At 43.6% G+C, this 21709-nt stretch overlaps 1 protein-coding gene across 1 annotated transcript; it reads right to left on the bottom strand.

The window, feature by feature from the left end:
- Nucleotides 1–1267: 1267 nt before the first annotated feature.
- On the bottom strand, nt 1268–18907 carry CUNH3orf85 (chromosome unknown C3orf85 homolog). Its single transcript, XM_088442157.1, has 4 exons — nt 18833–18907; nt 18211–18344; nt 15125–15210; nt 1268–1481 (listed from the first exon to the last, which is right to left on the bottom strand). The coding sequence occupies exons 1-4, from the start codon at nt 18885–18887 to the stop codon at nt 1403–1405; spliced, it is 354 nt and encodes a 117-aa protein (XP_088298283.1). The 5' UTR covers nt 18888–18907; the 3' UTR covers nt 1268–1402.
- Between the last annotated feature and the right edge of the window lie 2802 nt (nt 18908–21709).

The raw sequence follows: 21709 nt of genomic DNA on the forward strand, positions 1-21709 counted from the left end.
TGCATGTAGTACACAATAACAGGCAGGTTTATTTCCACACAACAATTAAGAATTTAGCTAAATCTGTCTTCCCCACTACAGTACAACATAGTTTTACCAAACTGCGAAATCGCACTCGTTTGACTTACTTTTAATTAGCCCCAATGTGTACAGTGTTCCCTTTTAAGGTAAGATCTGTTCCCAGGTAATCACCATCTCCTGCACCCAGTAATCATCTATAAAACACACAAATCTGTTCTGCTAAAGGGAGGCTTAACTATAGATAAGTATATACCCCTTTTACACCAGAGCTAAAACCTGGGTTACTGCAGGGTTAACCCGAGTAGCTTCTTGGTGTAAAAGGGGACTGGGTTGGATTCCCGGGTGGAGTGACTCAGCAATCCAACCCAGGTAACTTGCAGGGTTTTACATGGGAATAACCTGTGAAAGCATGCAGTGTAAACGGCGCGATCCGAGTCACGATGACCTAGATTATGCCGCATGCCGCCTGATTGGCCGGCTTCAGTGGTGCTTGGAGATTACATCATCTCCAAGTGTCCGCTTCAACTCCGGAAAAGCCGGGTCTCTGCAGACCCAGCTCCGGTGTGAACGCCGCCGACTCGGGAATATCCTGGGTCGGCGCCGGCTAAATTCCCTGTTCCATCCTCCGGGTCAGACCCAGAATTTATGTATAAAAGTAGTATAAGAGAGGGAAGAGAACATGATTGTTAGCGAAACTGAGAATAAGGGGCATATTTATCACAATTTGCATTTTTCATGATAAATATATTTTGGATAAACTCGCAAAGTGAATTTACCATTGTTCTCTTGCCAGGAGACAGGCTCTGATAAGGCTTCTCCTGATGAAGAGCTGGAAGCAGTGTGATGGTATAACGTTGCATGTGTCACCTGGTGGAGATGGAGAGGGAGCCGAAGACTACAATAAAATAAGTAAGTTAGTAGCTCATAGGCTACTATAGGACAATGCCATCTGGAGATGGCGTTATCCTACCGGGCCAAGCTCCAGAATACTTTGCATTCCGGAGCTTGGTAAATCTGACAGTGGCTGCTGTTGAAAATGTAGGGACCGCAGCAGCTATCATCGCTATTCCTCCAGTCCATAGTACATCTGGGAGCACTTAATATTTGCTGGTATCCTCTGAAAATGGCTGTGTTCAGAGAATATCCCACAAATATTATTTGATAAATAGGCCCATAAGTGTTGAAAGGATAAGGAAGGGAAGGTGGTGGCTGAATACTCCCAGGTACTGAAACAGGGCAGTGTGCAGTATATATAAATCAATTATTATGCATTACATACATTTGTACTAATTATATCACAATAATATTGTTTATTATAACTTACCACACTAAGAACTGCTCAATTAAACATAATGAACAATTAATTACATATACATATACTTTAATTTTGTGTGTATGCTTCATCCAGTTCGTTGGATTCCCAAGGCCAGAGCACACTGATGTAAACTCTCAGTTGGTTCCTACAGACAAAGTACAATGTAGAATTTAGATGGCTTTATTAATTACAGAAACAAAGTCGTTTAAAAGTGCACTTTTCTGTTCTTATATTTATACAGTAAGTTGTATACCTTTATTACATGTAGTCTTTCTAGAATGTTCTCCTGTAAAGCACAAAATGGCTTTAAGGGGCGGGATGCAGCAGAGCAGATAAGGGGCAGGATGCAGAAGAGCCAGATAAGGGGCAGGATGCAGAAGAGCCAGATAAGGGGCGGAATGCAGAAGAGCCAGATAAGGGGCGGGATGCAGCAGAGCCAGATAAGGGGCGGGATGCAGCAGAGCCAGATAAGGGGTGGAATGCAGAAGAGCCAGATAAGGGGCAGGATGCAGAAGAGCCAGATAAGGGGCAGGATGCAGAAGAGCCAGATAAGGGGCGGAATGCAGAAGAGCCAGATAAGGGGCGGGATGCAGCAGAGCCAGATAAGGGGCGGGATGCAGCAGAGCCAGACAAGGGGCGGGATGCAGCAGAACCAGATAAGGGGCGGAATGCAGAAGAGCCAGATAAGGGGCGGGATGCAGCAGAGCAAGATAAGGGGCGGGATGCAGCAGAGCAGATAAGGGGCGGGATGCCGCAGAAGAGCCAGATAAGGGGCGGGATGCAGCAGAGCCAGATAAGGGGCGGGATGCAGAAGAGCCAGATAAGGGGCGGGATGCATGAGAGCCAGATAAGGGGCGGGATGCATGAGAGCCAGATAAGGGGCGGAATGCAGAAAAGCCAGATAAGGGGCGGGATGCAGCAGAGCCAGATAAGGGGCGGGATGCAGAAGAGCCAGATAAGGGGCGGGATGCAGCAGAGCCAGATAAGGGGCGGAATGCAGAAGAGCCAGATAAGGGGCGGGATGCAGAAGAGCCAGATAAGGGGCGGGATGCAGAAGAGCCAGATAAGGGGCGGGATGCAGCAGAGCCAGATAAGGGGCGGGATGCAGAAGAGCCAGATAAGGGGCGGGATGCAGCAGAGCCAGATAAGGGGCGGGATGCAGCAGAGCCAGATAAGGGGCAGGATGCAGAAGAGCCAGATAAGGGGCGGGATGCAGAAGAGCCAGATAAGGGGCGGGATGCAGCAGAGCCAGATAAGGGGCGGGATGCAGCAGAGCCAGATAAGGGGTGGGATGCAGCAGAGCCAGATAAGGGGCGGGATGCAGCAGAGCCAGATAAGGGGCAGGATGCAGAAGAGCCAGATAAGGGGCGGGATGCAGCAGAGCCAGATAAGGGGCGGAATGCAGAAGAGCCAGATAAGGGGCGGGATGCAGCGGAGCCAGATAAGGGGCGGAATGCAGAAGAGACAGATAAGGGGCGGGATGCAGCAGAGCCAGATAAGGGGCGGGATGCAGAAGAGCCAGAAAAGGGGCGGGATGCAGAAGAGCCAGATAAGGGGCGGGATGCAGAAGAGCCAGATAAGGGGTGGAATGCAGAAGAGCCAGATAAGGGGCGGGATGCCGCAGAGCCAGATAAGGGTCGGGATGCAGAAGAGCCAGATAAGGGGTGGAATGCAGAAGAGCCAGATAAGGGGCGGGATGCAGCAGAGCCAGATAAGGGGGGGGATGCAGAAGAGCCAGATAAGGGGCGGGATGCAGAAGAGCCAGATAAGGGGTGGGATGCAGCAGAGCCAGATAAGGGGCGGGATGCAGAAGAGCCAGATAAGGGGTGGAATGCAGAAGAGCCAGATAAGGGGCGGGATGCAGAAGAGCCAGATAAGGGGCGGGATGCAGAAGAGCCAGATAAGGGGCGGGATGCAGAAGAGCCAGATAAGGGGAGGAATGCAGAAGAGCCAGATAAGGGGCGGGATGCAGCAGAGCAAGATAAGGGGCGGGATGCAGCAGAGCCAGATAAGGGGCGGGATGCAGAAGAGCCAGATAAGGGGTGGGATGCAGCAGAGCCAGATAAGGGGCGGGATGCAGCAGAGCCAGATAAGGGGCGGGATGCAGCAGAGCCAGATAAGGGGCGGGATGCAGAAGAGACAGATAAGGGGCGGAATGCAGAAGAGCCAGATAAGGGGAGAGATGCAGCAGAGCCAGATAAGGGGCGGGATGCAGCAGAGCCAGATAAGGGGCGGGATGCAGAAGAGCCAGATAAGGGGCGGAATGCAGAAGAGCCAGATAAGGGGCGGGATGCAGCAGAGCAAGATAAGGGGCGGGATGCAGCAGAGCCAGATAAGGGGCGGAATGCAGAAGAGCCAGATAAGGGGCGGGTTGCAGCAGAGCCAGATAAGGGGCGGGATGCAGCAGAGCCAGATAAGGGGCGGGATGCAGAAGAGCCAGATAAGGGGCGGGATGCAGCAGAGCCAGATAAGGGGCGGGATGCAGAAGAGACAGATAAGGGGTGGAATGCAGAAGAGCCAGATAAGGGGAGAGATGCAGCAGAGCCAGATAAGGGGCGGGATGCAGCAGAGCAAGATAAGGGGCGGGATGCAGAAGAGACAGATAAGGGGCGGAATGCAGAAGAGCCAGATAAGGGGAGAGATGCAGCAGAGCCAGATAAGAGGCGGGATGCAGCAGAGCCATATAAGGGGCGGGATGCAGCAGAGCCAGATAAGGGGCGGGATGCTGCAGAGAAAGAGAAGCCAGAAAACCCCATTTCTCATATGCACCAAAGCCCGGACACGATGCATTCTGTGGCTTTGTTATCCTGTAGAAGTCTTTGGGCTTCTAATTGCAAAGAGATGTGAGAGGGATCCAATTGGATCCCTTCCAGCACCCCTCATGGCGTGCGTGTCCTTCTGCGAATCTGCACAAGGACACCAGAGACTTCTAGGTCACAGACCCAGAAGTTCCTCACTCACAAAGGTCAGCTCTTACCAACAGAGGTGTCCTTTGTGATTTTCTTCATGCATACCGTCGTAACTAACAAGGCATGCATGCGAAGAGTGGCGGAATGCATCGTATGTTTTATTTAGGATGCCAATGGATGACAGTGTCTTTCAGTGATAAGGTATTTTGTTTCAAGCCCTGAAGCTTGTTGTGGAAGAGAGTGTGACCTTGGGTGGGATGCACTATCATCAATAATTTGGAGGTTAGACCGGATTTCTTATATGCACCAAGTTTCGGAGAGCAAAACTTTCCACAACTTGGACCCAGTGGGCAATGCTATCTTCAAATGGCGTTGCCCAATAGAGGCCTATGGGCTTCTTTTCAAATTCCTAACTGGAAGGGATCTAATTGGATCTCTCCCAGCACCCCCCATGGCACATGCATCATATGACGTATGCGTAGAGGGACTTCTGGATCATAATCCCGAATAGGATAGCTCTTATCTGGAAAGCTGTCCTTTGTGATTTTACTTGCAAATCTTCATGCATACCGGCGTTGTTGATGCCGGCATGCATGTGATGAGTGGCGGGATGCGAGATCATCGGCAATCTGAGGTTACTCAGATTGTCCCTCGCAGCTTCGTATACAAGGCCAGGAAGTCTGCGGTAGAATGCACAGATCCTGCCCTGGCCACGCCTACAAAATGGGGGCAACGCCTCGATTTTGTAGAATGGTCCTAGTCGCTACCCCCAAACACCACAGCATGTCACTCAAGCTGCGGCTTTGAGGAACTGCCAGCAATCTCGCAGAGGGAGACCTGCACATGTGCAGTACTAATCCTGTGCATGCACAGGTCTCTCACAATCGGAGTAATATGCAAACCATTGGGTTTGCATGCTACATGAATCAGACCCTTGGCTACAAAAATCTTCTCCTGTCCCTCCAGAACAAATACTTGACATGTCAGATGGTATTTGAGAATCTTATGGATATGGTTGCATTTCACTCCATCCTTGTCCACCATCAAGGAACACAAGATTTAAGTATTCCTATGTTCAAATCAGGTAGGGAGTTGAAGCATGATCACAAATATATAGCAGTCATGTAGAAATCAATTTCATTCCACTTCATATAGATATGCATAATGAGGGTCCCACATCAGACCAAAATGTCCATATGTACACATATCTGATAGTTATTCTCCTCACAGAATCACAAGTTAAATAATTAGTTCCACCTGTGAATCTATTACAGTGTGTCAGTAAGTTATGAATACACCTGTGCACCTGCTGGGTGACTTGGAAAACGTGACCTGTGTGGGGTCCTGAAGACCAAGTTTGAGATCCACTGGTTTATTGTAAAACAAAATACAATATTATGAGTGAGGTCAAAGAATTCCTAAACATCTTTTAAAGCAGAAAAATTTCAAATGATACAAAGCTAATCATGCATGAACATTTACTTCCTTCCACCTCAGTCTCTGTCCCCTATCTATCTGGCCCCACCCCACCATGGCTCTGCCCTTGTACATCCCAACCAACAGCTTTCCCTCCACAACGCTTTATTCCACCGACCCCCACCCCGCTCCCATACTCACCCCAGTGACTGGTCCTCCTCTACCAAGACTGTCCTGTCTCCCTCGCAGTGGGCACCCAGGATTCCACTGCTCGCATTGAGGAGATGTTACTCCTTCAAGAATACATTTTTTCCATGACTAAAAGTATATTGGGAGTCTTCTTGATTGGCCAGATGGCTCAAGTACAGATGAGATTTCAGCCATCTCATCTGTCACAATCACCTCTTTTGTTTGTTGGGAGTTTTTGGCAGATTTTTGCCAGTTTGAAAACTGTAGTTTCTATTCTTTACTATTGATAAATGGGTGCAGCGATTTCTAATACAAATGGTTTCCAAACGTTCATTTTTTCAGTGGTTTTCATAAACTACCGTTTAATAACTTTCCCACTGATTAATTGCATCAAATTCTGACAGGGATGTGGTCAATATCCCAACCGTGGGGATTCTGGCGGTCTGAATGAGGACGTCGAAATCCCGTCACCTGTCAGAATCCCAGTGCCGGCATCTCGGCTACTGGAATCCCTAGGAGGAGGGTTATACACTAAGGGGGGAGGGTTAGGTTTAGGGTGCGGGGAGAGGGCGGTTAAGTAGGGTCAGTGGGGGGGAGGTTAGGTTCAAGCACTGGTGGTGGGGAGTGTTAGGGTAGGGTGAGGGTGAGGGTTAGGATACCTAACAACAGTTGTCGGTATCCTAACCCTGTTGGGATGCTGGCTTCGAGATTCTGACCGCCAGCATCCCACACCCATCTCTTCTGACAAGATAAGCTTTTCATCTCTAATTGTGCTCTGTGAGTAATGGGATAGCATGACAAATTATTGTGCATTCAAGCAAATAACAGCAAGGATCCAGCATTGTGGCACGTGTAATCAAAGACATTTCTGCATTAGCAACATGTAATACTAGTCTGCACATAGCAGCTTTATACGCTTAATATATGTATATTTCTGGCTCCACTGTTTATAAGATATCTTCAGAACTAGTTAGCCACATTTGATAAACAGGGAGATGCCCTAATATTAACCCTTCCTAGTACATAACACTGGGCTCAGCTGGTAATAAACATTTATTAATTTATTTCGTAGATTAAAATTACCATTCAATAACTTTTTTGTGATAATGTAATTCTATCACGTATTATGGGTGTATTCAAAAATGTCTATCATGTCACACTACATGGCAGCTTTCTGAATGAAATTGAGCATTTTTATTCTGCAATTTATTATCAATTCTCTTCATTTATATTCAAAATGAGCATCTGTTACAGAGTTCATTAGAATATGGATTGCAACCATAGATGGGAGTTATATTTACATTCCACAAACGAATAATTAAATTTCACTGTTGCAGTTGCTTACTATATACTGTTTACCAATACAGTTTACATTGCAGAGTGTATATATTTTGCTATTTGAACATAATTTTCAACATGTAATTTGACTAGACTGTAAGCTTTCATGAGCAGAGCCCTCCCCCCTTTGTATTCTAGATAATCATGTAATTTGGGCACTGTAACTGTTGTAACTTGTTTATATCTGTGCAATTTGACATACATTTTATTGCTATATTTGGTGCTAATGAACCCTTGTGACGCCATATAAATAATGTAATAATGTTATTGACCAAAAAACCTACTTGACTTAAAAGAGTCATATACACATGAATAATAATTAGATAATTACTGTCATTGTTTTAAATGAAATAAAGTAAATACAGACATGTTTTTGTGACAATATTTTTTAAAAAATTTCTTTTTAATTAATTGTATATTTAAATTCCTTATTTATCATTACTGAGTAAGGCATATACTTTGAATCAAAGTGAAACTGCATGTGGAAGTTCTGAAGGAAAATTAAATAGCATCTACATATTTTATGCACTTAGCTCATAGGAACTGATAACTCTCGTAAATAATTTAGATTTTCCAACAAGGCAAATAATTAAAATGGCATATGAAGTATTTAAAATACTGGGCTTCCTTTTAATGACTAAAGCTATTTCTGAAATTATCTGTCAAATATATTTTTTGGGTTTAACTCATTGAGAGCACATATTATGACTGCAATTGTTGCTTGCCCATTTTAGCTCAAATACATTGTAAGACCCCTATATTTCTAGCTTTCAGAGATGTAATGTTGAGATTTGTCAATAGGCATATTGGGTATTTAGGGTCGTATATTGGTGACTAATTAAAAATATTGAAAGAATAAAAATGGCCACGTGTTACATGTAACCATTATCTTAAAGAATACAGGATGAAGTATAAGAATAGCTTATGGACAACTTTCACAGTTTCATTTTGTAGGTAAATCTAAGTTCATGAACAGTATAGTAATTGGTTTTGACAAGCTTTAACCAGTTAACACATAGGGCTCTATTTATTAACATTATTTTTACTAAAATAAAGTGAAAAAGGGTGTTTTCACACCCTTTTCACATTATTTTAGTTTCACCTGTAGTTATTACAGGACAATTGGAGTAGAATTAGTAAAATTCTACTCCAACCCCTAATTATCACTTATTTTTAGTAGGGGTGTGCGGGTTCGGATTTCTGAAATCCGAACCCCCCCGAGCCCCCCCGATCCGAGGCAGATCCGAGTCAGGCTCGACTTTTCCTGCCTGACTCAGATCTGAAATCGAGGCAAAAGTCATCATCCCACCTTCCGGGTCTCGCAGGTTTTGGATCCTATATAAGGTACCCGCGTCGGCGCCATTTTCTCACTCGGCTGTGGACAGTGAAGAGGGAGGGTGGGAGTTAGGGCTGGCTGGGCTGTGTAGTGTAGTGCAGAGTAGTGTTGTGCTGTGCTGTGCTGCGCTGTGCTGCTGTTGTCCATAGGGGCTGTGTCCACTACTTCAAAGTCCATAGGGGCTGGCTGTGTTGTGCTGTGCTGCTGTTATAAATGGGGCTGTGTCCACTACTTCAAAGTCCATAGGGGCTGGCTGGACTGTGTTGTGCAGTCAGTTCTCCATTGGGGCTGTGTCCACTCCAAAGTCCTGTGCAGTGTCCCAGTCCTAAAGGGGTGCTGTAGTGTTGTCCAGGGGGTGCTCTGTCCATCAGGGGTGCTCCCTCCAAGTGCTAAAAAAATTATTTTTTTCTGTGTTTGTGAATTGTGTGCGCAGTAGCCGCACGTGCATCAACAAAGTAGTGCCAAGCGTGCGCCTGTGTCATAAGTAAAGGGCCGGCTGGCTTGACCGTTAAAGGGTGCTGTAACCCCCAAAGTACACTCCAAACCAAATAAAAAAATATTTTCTGTGTTTGTGAATTGTGTGCGCAGTAGCCGCACGTGCATCAACAAAGTAGTGCCAAGCCTGCGCCTGTGTCATAAGTAAAGGGCCGGCTGGCTTGACCGTTAAAGGGTGCTGTAACCCCCAAAGTACACTCCAAACCAAATAAAAAAATATTTTCTGTGTTTGTGAATTGTGTGCGCAGTAGCCGCACGTGCATCAACAAAGTAGTGCCAAGCCTGCGCCTGTGTCATAAGTAAAGGGCCGGCTGGCTTGACCGTTAAAGGGTGCTGTAACCCCCAAAGTACACTCCAGTCCACACCAAATAAAAAAATATTTTCTGTGTTTGTGAATTGTGTGCGCAGTAGCCGCACGTGCATCAACAAAAGAGCAGCGCCAAGTGTGCGCCTGTGTCATAAGTAAAGGGCCGGCTGGCTTGACCGTTAAAGGGTGCTGTAACCCCCAAAGTAAAGAGCCGGCTGGCTCATTTCTTAAAGGGTGGTGTAACCCACAAGTGCACTACTCTCCAGCAAAAATAAAAAAATATTTTCTGTGTTTGTGTGCGCCTTAGCCGCATGTATATATCAATATAACATAAATGGAGGACCAAACTTTCTCCGATAAAAATAAAATAGGGAAAGATCAAGAACCACTTCCTCCTAGTCCTATTGCTGCTGCTGGGAGTTGTTCATCATCCCAGAGAGGAAGTAGGAACACCACTACTTTTACTAAACAATTGACCCTCCAACAGTCCCTAGCGATGAGGATGAAGTACGACAGCAGTCATCCTGAAGCAAAACGTATAACTGAGGCCTTGACTGATATGTTGGTGTTAGACGTGCGTCCGGTATCCGCCATTAGTGCAGTGGGATTTAGACAATTGATGGAGGTAGTGTGTCCCCGGTTCCAAATCCCGTCTAGATTCCACCTGCATCCTCAAAGCAGCAGCGACAAGCGTGCGTCTGTCTGTTAAAGGGTGGTGTAACCCTCAAAGTGCGCTCCACAAACAATAAAAATATTCTTCTTTTTTTTCTGTCTTTGTGAAATGTGTGGGCTGTAGCCGCACCTGCATCCTTAAAGCAGCAGCGACAAGCGTGCGTCTGTCTGTTAAAGGGTGGTGACACCCTCAAAGTGTGCTACACAAACAATAAAAATATTCTTCTTTTTTTTTCTGTCTTTGTAAAATGTGTGGGATGTAGCCGCACATGCATCCTTAAAGCAGCAGCGACAAGCGTGCGTCTGTCTGTTAAAGGGTGGTGTAACCCTCAAAGTGCGCTCCACAAACAATAAAAAAATTCTTTTTTTTTTCTGTCTTTGTGAAATGTGTGGGCTGTAGCTGCACCTGCATCCTTAAAGCAGCAGTGACAAGCGTGTGTCTGTCTGTTAAAGGATTACATCGGTGACAACATCCAAGTAGGCATGTCAGACAGTCCGTACCTGTGCTGGCAGGAAAAAGAAGAAATTTGGAGGTCACTGTACAAACTGGCTCTATTTTACCTGAGTTGCCCCCCCTCCAGTGTGTACTCCGAAAGAGTGTTTAGTGCAGCCGGGAACCTTGTCAGCGAAAGGCGTAGGAGGTTGCTTCCACAAAATGTGGAGAAGATGATGTTCATAAAATGAATTATCAACTCTTCCAGGGAGACCAGCCTCCTGAACGTACAGAGGGACCTGTGGTTTTGGATTCCAGCGGGGACGAATTAATACTCTGTGAGGATGAGGATGTACACAACACTGAAGAGGGTGAGGAATCGGTGGATGAGGAGGATGAGGACGACATCTTGCCTCCGTAGAGCCAGTTTGTGCAGGGACAGATTAATTGCCAGCTTGTTTTGTGGGGGCCCAAACGAACCAATCATTTCAGCCACAGTCGTGTGGCAGACCCTGGCGCTGAAATGTTTGGTTTGTTAAAGTGTGCATGTCCTGTTTATACAACATAAGGGTGGGTGGGAGGGCCCAAGGACAATTCCATCTTGCACCTCTTTTTTTTCTTTGAATTATGTACTGTTTGGGGCCTAGTTTTTCAAACTGCCATCCTGTCTGCCACTGCAGTGTCACTCCTAGATGGACCACGTGTTTGTGCCGCCCACTCGTATCTCTTAGCATAGTCATCCAGCTACCTCGGTGCAACCTTTTTGATATAAAAACACTATTGTGAAGTGTGAGGTGTTCAGAATAGACTGGAAATGAGTGGAAATTAAGGTTATTGAGGTTAATAATAGCATAGGAGCAGAAAAACCCACAAATTCTGTGATTTTAGCTGTTTTTATGCTTTTTTTTAATAAAATACAGATCCAAAACACAAAACCCAGAACCCAAAACACGGAAGGGTGGTTTTGGCAAAACCAATCCAGATCCAAAACACGAAGAAAGATCCAGATCAAAAACCAAAACACAAAACACGAAAAGTGGCCGGTGCACACCCCTAATTTTTAGTAAAGCAGATCGCATTTCCCATAATTGTAATAGAAAATGTGATCCATCCATAGTTACTAAAAATAAATTGTAAAAAAATACCGGGGGAAGCCCTGTGATAATAACGCCACCTGGAGGTGGCGTTATCCAGGGTCTCCCCCGGTTACCGGGCTCCCACTCTGCTCTAACGGGGAACGCAGAGGCGGGAGCCAGTACCAGTAATCAGCTGTGTGGTCTAAACAGACCGCAAGCTGATTGCTGTAAAAAAAAGAAAAAAAAAAATGAAATATTTTTTTTCCTTACCTGACTCCAGGGACCGGTGATTGGGCCTCCGGTGATGGCTCCTCTCTGGTCAGCTGGTCTCCCACAGTGCACTGCTGCCCGGTCATCAGGTGATCGGGCCCCAGTGCAGTATGGGAGATCACCTGATCGGGAAGCCCGGAGAAGATCACCGGAGGCCAGGAAGATGCAGGTAAGTGTAATGAAGGGAGGGGGGGGCGCGGGAGGGAGGGGGGGGGCGTGAGGGTCCGTGATCGTGGGGGGCAGGGCTTAGTGTCGGTGGGGGTAGCAGCGACGGTGGGTCGGCGCATGCGCAGGCCCTTAGTCGCGGTATTTTTTCCGAAAATACCGCGACTACAGTGCGGATGGGATCCGCAGGGACAGAGCTTTATCACAAGCTCTGTAAATCCCTGTGATATTGCCTGAATTCGCAATGCGAATTCACTCGGTAATATCACACTACAATCCGCATTCAATATGCGGATTGTAGTAAATAGAGCCCATAATCACAACTTTCCAAGTGTTAGGTGCAGTTGTGGGGAGTTAGGAGTAAATTATAGTATTAGTAAGGGAAGGAGAAACACCTGAGTAAAGAGGGCCCTGCTCATGGAAGCTTACATTCTAAAGAATTGTTATGCTGCCGAACAAAGCAAGAAGACTGGAGGAACGAGCACTACAGAGTGTCAGCAGGCTGGAGCAGATGCAGGGGACTGGAGGAGCACAATAGGGCAAAAGGAGGTAAGATCCACTGGATAGGATGGAGACTCCAGGAGGAGGGACCACAATATAAACTATACAGATGGGGGGGGGGCAACACAAATTGGGTGGGTGCATGCTACAGGAGAGTGGAAGAGCACAATACAGGACACACTGTTTAGGATGGGGATATACTGTAACACTCAACACATGACATACCATGTCCTGTGTTATGTTCTTTATCACCCCTTTCAAACATACAGGTGTGATAGGGGGAGCACAATACAAAACATTATGCAAATCATCCAGGAACAGGGGGAATAGAGATATACGATCAGTGGCAAACACAGGATTTCTAGAAGGGGATTTGCAAATGCTTGATTTTAGAGTGAGTGTGGCCAGACCATGAAAAGAGCAGAAATAGTACTTAACCAGCTTTAGTATGCGTCATACAAAGTGTATTGTGTATCATAATCCCAGCATATACAGGACCAGCTATCACAGTAAGCAATTATATGCGGCAGTAGGGCCATCCTGCCAGAGCTGAGTGTTTTTATTTTAGATGTGGGCACAATCCCAGACTATTGGAGCAAGTCCAGGAGCCTGGAGGAGCAGCAGAAGAACCTAGCACTGCCCTGGACATATATCTACATATTGGGCTCTATAGCAGTGCATCCCTAACAGTGCATGTTTTCCAGATCTCCTAGTTGGTCCACAGGTTATTTGTCACTGGCTGATACATGTTAAAAGATCCACAGGTGGTGCTAATTATTTCATTTATGATACTGAGAAGAACCTGCAGCACTAGTAAAATTCTATTATATTACTATTTCTATTGTGGTCATGGTGTGGGCTGGGGAGGGGGGTTTCCAGGCAGACAGAAACCCCCCTTGCATTTGCCTCTGACGATCAGTATAAAACTTATATCTTCAGGTATAGTGCACATATGTACTGTACTTAGTAAAAGCATATGGAGGTTTCAGCTAGAATAGCTTTCTTTATCATTGGAATGTATTTACCAAACGACTGTAAAGCTGGGTACACACTTAGCAATATTTTGAACGATTTCCCCGATTATCACAGATCAGAACGACAAATCGTTCAAATCGAGCAGTGTGTAGCCACTATGTCGGGCAGTGCGCGCCCCCAAGAGGTCGTCAGTTGCATGATCAGGATGCCCCTACATGTAGCTCAACCTGATGATGCGGCTGACGACCCCATGCTGCTGGAAGCGGCAGGGGCCAACATATAGGGCGGTCGGGCACTGGATCGTCTAATGTGTACAATATGTCGGTCTGTCGATGGGAGGACGGGGGGGGTCATCACTCGTATCACTGGGTACACACGCCGTTTAGTGTGTACCCAGCTTAAGTTTTTTCCATCTGGGCCAATCACTCACTAGTTCCGTCACTGATTGGGAGATATGCTTACAATGCACCATATAGCACAAAATAGTATACAACAATTTATAGGGCTAAATGTAATAGGGTGTCTGTCTTGGTAAATTGCGAGTTTGGTGCTAAACTCGCAATTTTTCACAACTCTCCAATGTAATAGGGTGTCTGTTCACTAAAACTCGCATTTCTCAGAGTTACTAAAACTCCCCATTCTCAAACTCGCATCCAGATGTTTTCACATTGAAAACAATCAACTCGCCCAATGTAATAGAGTGTCTGTTTCAGACTCGCAAAAAAAAGATTACCAAAAGTCCCAGAATAATAGACCTGCTTCAGGCTAGCGAGTATATCCTGAGCAGGTCAGATTAACACAGAAACATTCACATATCCATGAGATATGTACATGTTTCTGTGTGTACTTATGTAAAAAAAAATGTAATTTAACAAAAAAAAACGTGCACCCCTCCCCAAAAGCATAACCAGCCCCGGGCTTTATAAAGCCTGTTCTGGTTCTAAAAACCATTTGGCCAACTGTTGTGAAGGGGTTTTTCTTCACCAGGGAAATAATTCTTCTGTCATCCACCACAGTTGTTTTCCGTGGTCTTCCGGGTCTTTTGGTGTTGCTGAGCTCTCCCGTGTGTTCTTTCTTTTTAAGAATGTTCCAAACAGTTGATTTGGCCACACCTAATGTTTTTGCTATCTCTCTGATGGGTTTGTTTTGATTTTTCAGCCTAATGATGGCTTGCTTCACTGATAGTGACAGCTCTTTGGATCTCATATTGAGAGTTGATAGCAACTGATTCCAAATGCAAATGTCACACCTAGAATCAACTCCAGATCTTTTATCTGCTTAATTGATAATGAAATAACGAGGGAATAGCTCACACCTGTCCATGAAATAGCTTTTGAGTTGATAGTCCCATTACTTTTGGTCCCTTAAAAAGTGGGAGGCACATATTGAAACTGTTGTAATTCCTACACCGTTCACCCGATTTGGATGTAATTACCCTCAAATTAAATCTGAAAGTCTGCAGTTAAAGCACATCTTGTTTGTTACATTTCAAAACCATTGTGGTGGTGAATAGAGGCCAAAATCTGAAAATTCTGTCAATGTCCCAATATTTATGGACCTGACTGTAGATATATGTATGTATATATATATATATATATATATATATATATATATATATATATATATATATATATTAATAGCAAAAGAGCAATTATTGGGAGAAAAAGGAAGTAGAGGGACTTATAGAAAGTGGCAACTAAACTTACCCAATTGCAGAAGGATAGTATGATGAACGAGCTGGCTCCAGGTAATATTTTGCAGAGTTAATCAATGACCTCCATGTCTCACTTGCCTTATAAAATAAAATAAGAATTTAAAAAAAAAAAAAAAACAACCAAAAGACCAAACAAAGAATGGAACACAATAATAAATCCTGTTTTTTGGGACAAAATAGTAACTCTTGTCACAAACACTGTGGGCCATGCTCAATTAGGTGCGAAAAGCCGTTTTTGGCGATAAAGTATCGGGAGTGATGTAATTTCGCCTAGCGCATAGTTTCCTCTGTATTCAATTCCGGAGACTATTCGCCGGTGCAGAAACTCTTTGCAACGGAACCGCCGAAAAAGTTTCGCCTATGAATAGGTGTGGAAAATTAATGCAGAATTGGCGTTTTGGGGTGCAAACTTCGGAAAACTGCGGCAAAAAGTTTAAAAAATACTTTAGATCACCCCAAAAAGTACTTTCGTTTGGGACAAAAAAGTCCAAAGTTGGGGGACAAAGTTAAAAACTAGCGAAATAGACTCCAGGGGGGTCCCCAAATATGTCCCAGGTGTTTTTAAGTTTGCAGGTGGTTGCGCCAGGTGGATTTTTTAAATTTTTTAAAAATTCACTTTAGCAACTTTAAAATATGCTAGCACCCATTTTCGTATACCCCAAATTTGCTGGGACTAATTATTTTCTGCAAAAAAACCTGCTAAATGCTTTTCTTCACCACTTCTGCAAAGACGCTAATTAGCAGCTATTGAGAGCATTTAAGTACCCCAAATACCTTCAGCAGACCTATTCGGGGGTATCTATATAGTGTTCCCCAATGTCAGTACATCTTTTGGGGGGTGTCAGGCTGATTTCCCCAAATCTGACAGCACTTTTCGTCAGGTCTGAATTTGCCGGTTCCCGTTTTCGCCGATTACTAATTGAATATGGGGATAAGCGGGGGCGCGTGCGATACCTTTTCGCATGAAAAACCAGCGATGTCGGCAAAAAGTCTGGCATGCGAAAAGTACTGGACTTTTCGCATCTAATTGAATATGTGATGTAAAATGATACGCTATATATTGTAATTATTGCATTTCTTTAAAATGTACACTGATGATGATACTAATAAATAGATAAACTGCTATCAATAATTTCTGTACAAAGAGCTCTGACACCCTTACTTAATAATAGGTGAGTTTAGATTTAATCACTGTTCATTAGGAAAACTAAGGATTAATACGTACACTACCTGCTTTCAATATTAACAGGTTGATTCAATTAGGCTTGCCACCCCAGTCAATGTGGCTATATGTTGTACTAAGTGTAGACTCTCTGGTTTTTGTTCACAGAACACATCGGGCTACTTACTGTACAAAAATCTGCAACTTTGATATAGAGCAAATGAGCCATTATTGCCCACAGTGATTAATGTCACAATGCCCAATAATGATCCTATTAATAATGCTAAATGTGTTGGAAAATGTGCATTATCTGAAATTGTTTGTGGTCATCCTGCTGCTGCACGAAAAGGCCCCAAGGATGCTATAACGTGATTTCATCCAATTTGGTCATCCACATAGGTTTCCACGTACATAGACAACTTGGACAGTGATGCTTTAGCTTTGCTCTTGGAATAAGAGACATGATTGCTACGTGTGGCCCGTGTTATTCACCTATCTGAAATACATATGACTTCACTTGAATATGAATACATTTTTTGAAGGCTGCAAAGAAGGTGATAGCAATGATTCTCAAATACCTTTTTAACTATTTGTGTGGATAACCTTTTTAATTTTCAACAGGTAATGGGAGTCATAAGAATGATTCCATATAGCTTAAAACTCATTAAAATGTGAATGATTATAAATTTATACTCCTACTACACAGGGGTTAAAGTGGGCCGGAAGGGGGCAGAACTGCGTTCCGTCAGTTCTATTTGTAGACGGAACTAGTTCCGCCTCCTCCAACCACCTAATCAGGCATGTCAGCCCTGCACTGCAGGGAGTTGCCGGGCGCCCACTGAGATGTTGTTACTAGCGGGCACCTGGCTCCTTCCGTAAGCAGCAGCCGAAGGCTGGAGTTCCACCCCTGAGCTCCAGCTTCCGACTCCCGCAGTGTGCACTATGGGAGAAATGTCATGACATCATGACGTCTCTCCCATAGTTCCGAGGAGTGGCCAGTCGGACAGCAGCAGACGAAGGAAAGGGGCATAAGGTAAGTATTGTGTTACTGTTTTTTGCGGGCGTAAGGGGCACTTCTACTGGGTGCATTACAAAAGGGGGCACTACTACAGGGGGCATTACTGCTGGGGGCACTAGGTGGCATTACTACTGGGGGCACTACTAATGTTGGCATTACCACTGGGGACACTACTAATGGGGGCATTACCACTGAGAGCACTGCATAAGGGGTACCACTTCTAGGGGCACTGCATAAGGGGCACTACTCCTAGGGGTGCTGCATAAGGGGCACCACTACTGCAGGTTCTGCATAAGGGACACTACCACTGTGGGCACTGCATAAGGGGCACCACTACTGGGGGCACTGCATAAGGGGCACTACTGCTGTGGGTATTGTATAAGGGGCACTACTACTGTGGGCATTGTGTATTAGGGGCATTACTACTGTAGGCATTGTGTATAAAGGGCACTAATGTGGGCATTGCATAAAAGGGGCACTACTGTGTGTCATAACATGAGTGAGGGACACTGCTATGTGGTGTAATGTGAATCAGGAGCACCATGTGCAGTGTAATGTGAATAAGATTGTGCTACTGTGTGGCGTAATTTGAATTCGGGATACTATTGTGTGACCACTTTTTAAGATCACGCCCCTTTTTTGTGGCATTCGTCTATGGCGCACGCTGTCCCTTTATTAAGATAGTGCCGACGATGGGGGGAAGAGTTCCACTATGTCTCTAGTACCACTTTAAGCACTGCTACATGTCATTTTAATATATAATTTTATATAAAATATATATTATAAAAATAAAGAAAATACATACGTATCAAATGCTTTGTTTCATAAATTTCAGGAGGATACAGAAATAAATAGATCCCAACAAGTAAAAATAAAATATATATTTAGCAAATGTTACCTCTTGTGCAACTGTAGATCCCCAAGAACCCTCTGAGGGATCTGGTTCCCAAAAATGTTTGGAGAATGCCTGTCTTTTAAGCCTTAAAAATTGGTTTGTAGCTTCCTCTGAAAAAAATGGAGCCCCCAGAATACCTAAATCAATGAAACATGCACAATTAGGTTTTTATTTTGAAATATATATATATATATATATATATATATCACTTCCTGTAACAACACAAGAGGTAAAAAAATTACAGTTTAAGGCTATCTCATCTCTTAGTGGGCTAAGATATTTATTCTTTATTTTTTATAGATTTATATTCATATTTTCCATTGTATAATATACTATTTTGCATAATGAACTTAAATATTACACACGGTAGATATGAATAACCTGTATGTATTTTAATTGCGCTTGAATTGTGTGTAATTATCAATTTTAGAATCAACTGATGTGTTTATATATAAATAAATAAATAAATATGCAATCATTTTAAATAATATTTTTTTATTAATAGCATGTTGTGTAGCTAACGTTTTTTTTTTCTACATTGTCAGGATTAAGTGTTACTGTGTATTTCCTCAGGGAATAACTAAAATACCAAGCAATATATAAAGAAAAACATTTCTTGTCTTACCTTGTATTAAGAGAAAAAGATAAACAACAATAATCACTGAATGCCTCATTGTCATTGAAGTTATTTTGCTGATAATTCTACAGATTTGATGGTTTAAAAATATGCAATAAATAAAGTGAAGTCCTATGGTTATGGTTCTTTCTTACTTTCTGTCCTTAACTTACTTTCTGTGACCTTTGAGCCTGCACATTTATGTTTATATACTGATTAACATGGGTCTAGATTATCTGCATTGAAGCTGCCAAGCCTCGCTTGCACTTTACACCAGAGATTACATGGATGCCACGCTGGATAATCAGAAGCATTCAGTGTCTATTGCAAAACAAGTGTTCTTCTTTTTCAGTGTCATTGTATGCACAGCAATAATGTATTAATTATTATTATTTATTATTAATAAAAGAAAAACGAATGTGTGAATAATTTAGTACCATGAAAGTACTATGCTAATCCTAAAGGTCATACAGTAAAAATCAACATTTTTATTGAATCCATATCCATTGTTTTAAATATGTACAGTATTACCAATAACAAATAATGACAATCTTAGTGATTTGCATTAGTCAGTGTGCAGAAATAAGGAATTGTCATTGTTAAAATGTATTTAATGTATCTTAAAAGATAAAGCCAAGAAAAGACAGCAGGTAGAGAAAATTAGTGCATGATTACTAGTTCCTAGACAACGAAAGAATGAAATATCCAAGTTGGTGCGTCAATAGTGTCCCATGCAAATAGTCTGATCTAGCCTGCAATCCATAAATGTTCAACTTTAAATTGAAAATGACCCTTGCTGTGTCAAGGGGATAAAAAAAAAGTATATATAGTGTAATTCAGGTGGATATCATCACACCCAGGTGTGTTAGGATGATGGAATGAAGAAAAAAGGAGAGTGGAACCCAGCCGAAATATATATACAGGGAGTATGACAGGTAATAAATGAGGGCAATTCCCCTTTGTGAATATGCTTACATTAAATTAATTTGCATAACTGCATATATAGGGCCTGATTCAGAGCCGGACGCTCTGACCAGAGCGCTCGCTCTGAATCAGGGCCCTCCTCCATTAAAATGGAGCGTCCTCCTGGACGCTCGTATAGCTGTGGGTCACCACCCACAGCATATACGAGCATCCAAAAAGATGGTCGCGATGGTCTTGACCATCGCGACCATCGGACTTGCGAGGGAAACCCTGCGGTCGGGTTTCCCAGCCACAAGCCCTGGAGTTATTTTGGCTCTATCAGAGCCAAAATCCCTCCCACTGACATCACTAGTGATGTCAGTGGGGCCGGCTTCAGATGGTAGGCGTTCCCATGGGAACGCCTCCGTCTGGCAGGCACGCCCACCAAAGGGGGCGTGCTGTCAATCAACATCGACAGCACGCCCCCTTTTGGTGCGAGACCCCGAGCGATGGAAAGCCCGTCGCTCGCCGGGTCTCGCGCATGCGCACGACGTAGCTCCCTCCATCGTGCGCATGCGCAGTGGGGAACATCGACCCACTTGCGAGCGTACTGCTGCTCGCGAGCGGGTCTGAATGACCCCCATAGTATTCTTTATTCCGGACTTTTTATTCAATCCACTCCTTTACGGATAGTTATGCAAACAAGACAAAAAAAGATACAATGTAATCTCCCAGGATAATATATCACCCAGGTGTTGAATAGATAATGTAGTGCTGAATAGAACCCAACAGGTTACTAAATGGAAAGATGAGTAAAGAGTATCTAATAGGCACCTTCCCTTTGTAAATATGCTTACCCCAACTTTACTTGTTACAATGCGTGTAGAGGTATCTTTATTCTCAGTAGCTTTGTCCATAGAAAACATATAGTTACTGCGCAAGGTGGGGACAATTACCATTGAGATATGAAATAATGTTTTATCCATAGAAACTCCCACATGAGGGCATGAGTGCAGTATACCATGTAATGGAATAAAGAAAAAAATGTCATAGTGTATCATATAAAACATTTATTAGATCTAAACGGTATGACTTATATAAAAACAAAGTAAACAAACAGCTGGATGCACTTCCTAGCAGAAAGTAGATTGTTAGTTTAGATGAAGCCCGGGTCAGCGTAACTGTGGATCCCAAAAATCTCAATCCGTGGAAGTGCAGGGCCAGTTGCCACATAGTCGGCAAGTTTAAATGGGGGACGCATCTTTTTCAAGGCAAAATGTAAGCATATTCACAAATGGGAATTGTCCCCCCTTTATTACCCATCATGATGTCTGTATATGTTTTAGCTGGGTGCCACTCACCTTTCTTTTTCTCATATCATCGTCCTATTACACCTGTGTGAGAGGGTATCCATATGCAATTGTTTTAATATTTGTTTCTCCCCTTGACACAACGAGGACCATCTTCGATTTCAAGTTGAACATTTATGAATTGCAGACATTATAAGATTATTTACATGGGACACTATTGAGGAGCCTACTTGGATATTTTATTCTTTCATTGTCCTAGATTTGAAGGTTTACACAACAGTGGCCTCTTCTGATATACTGTATGAGTGGCAGCCTAAAAGACAGTAGTTAGGAACTTTACCAATTTCTTTTTATGATCACAAGTTCCTAGACACCCATTCTCCCCAGATCACACTTATAAATTACACATACGTCAGTGGTCACTGCCTCTCAGAGATATTCCAGGATAATATGGAAAATGTTGGTACCACTGACAAGGGTAAATCGCACTTGCAAAAATAAGTTCAAAAGGACCTAGTACACAGCCCTTGACTTAAAGTTTAGCATTTCTCTTAACATATCAGACTAATGTTACAAGGAATACACTTGCTCTGGATTTCACCTTCCAGCTTTATCAGGGTTGTAATTATCATTTTAACATATATATCAAAGGGAAATTGAATATATACTGTAT

This window comes from Taudactylus pleione, unplaced genomic scaffold (genome assembly GCF_031769625.1).
Source record: "Taudactylus pleione unplaced genomic scaffold, aTauple2 ptg000305l, whole genome shotgun sequence".
In the NCBI taxonomy this organism is placed as follows: domain Eukaryota; kingdom Metazoa; phylum Chordata; class Amphibia; order Anura; family Myobatrachidae; genus Taudactylus; species Taudactylus pleione.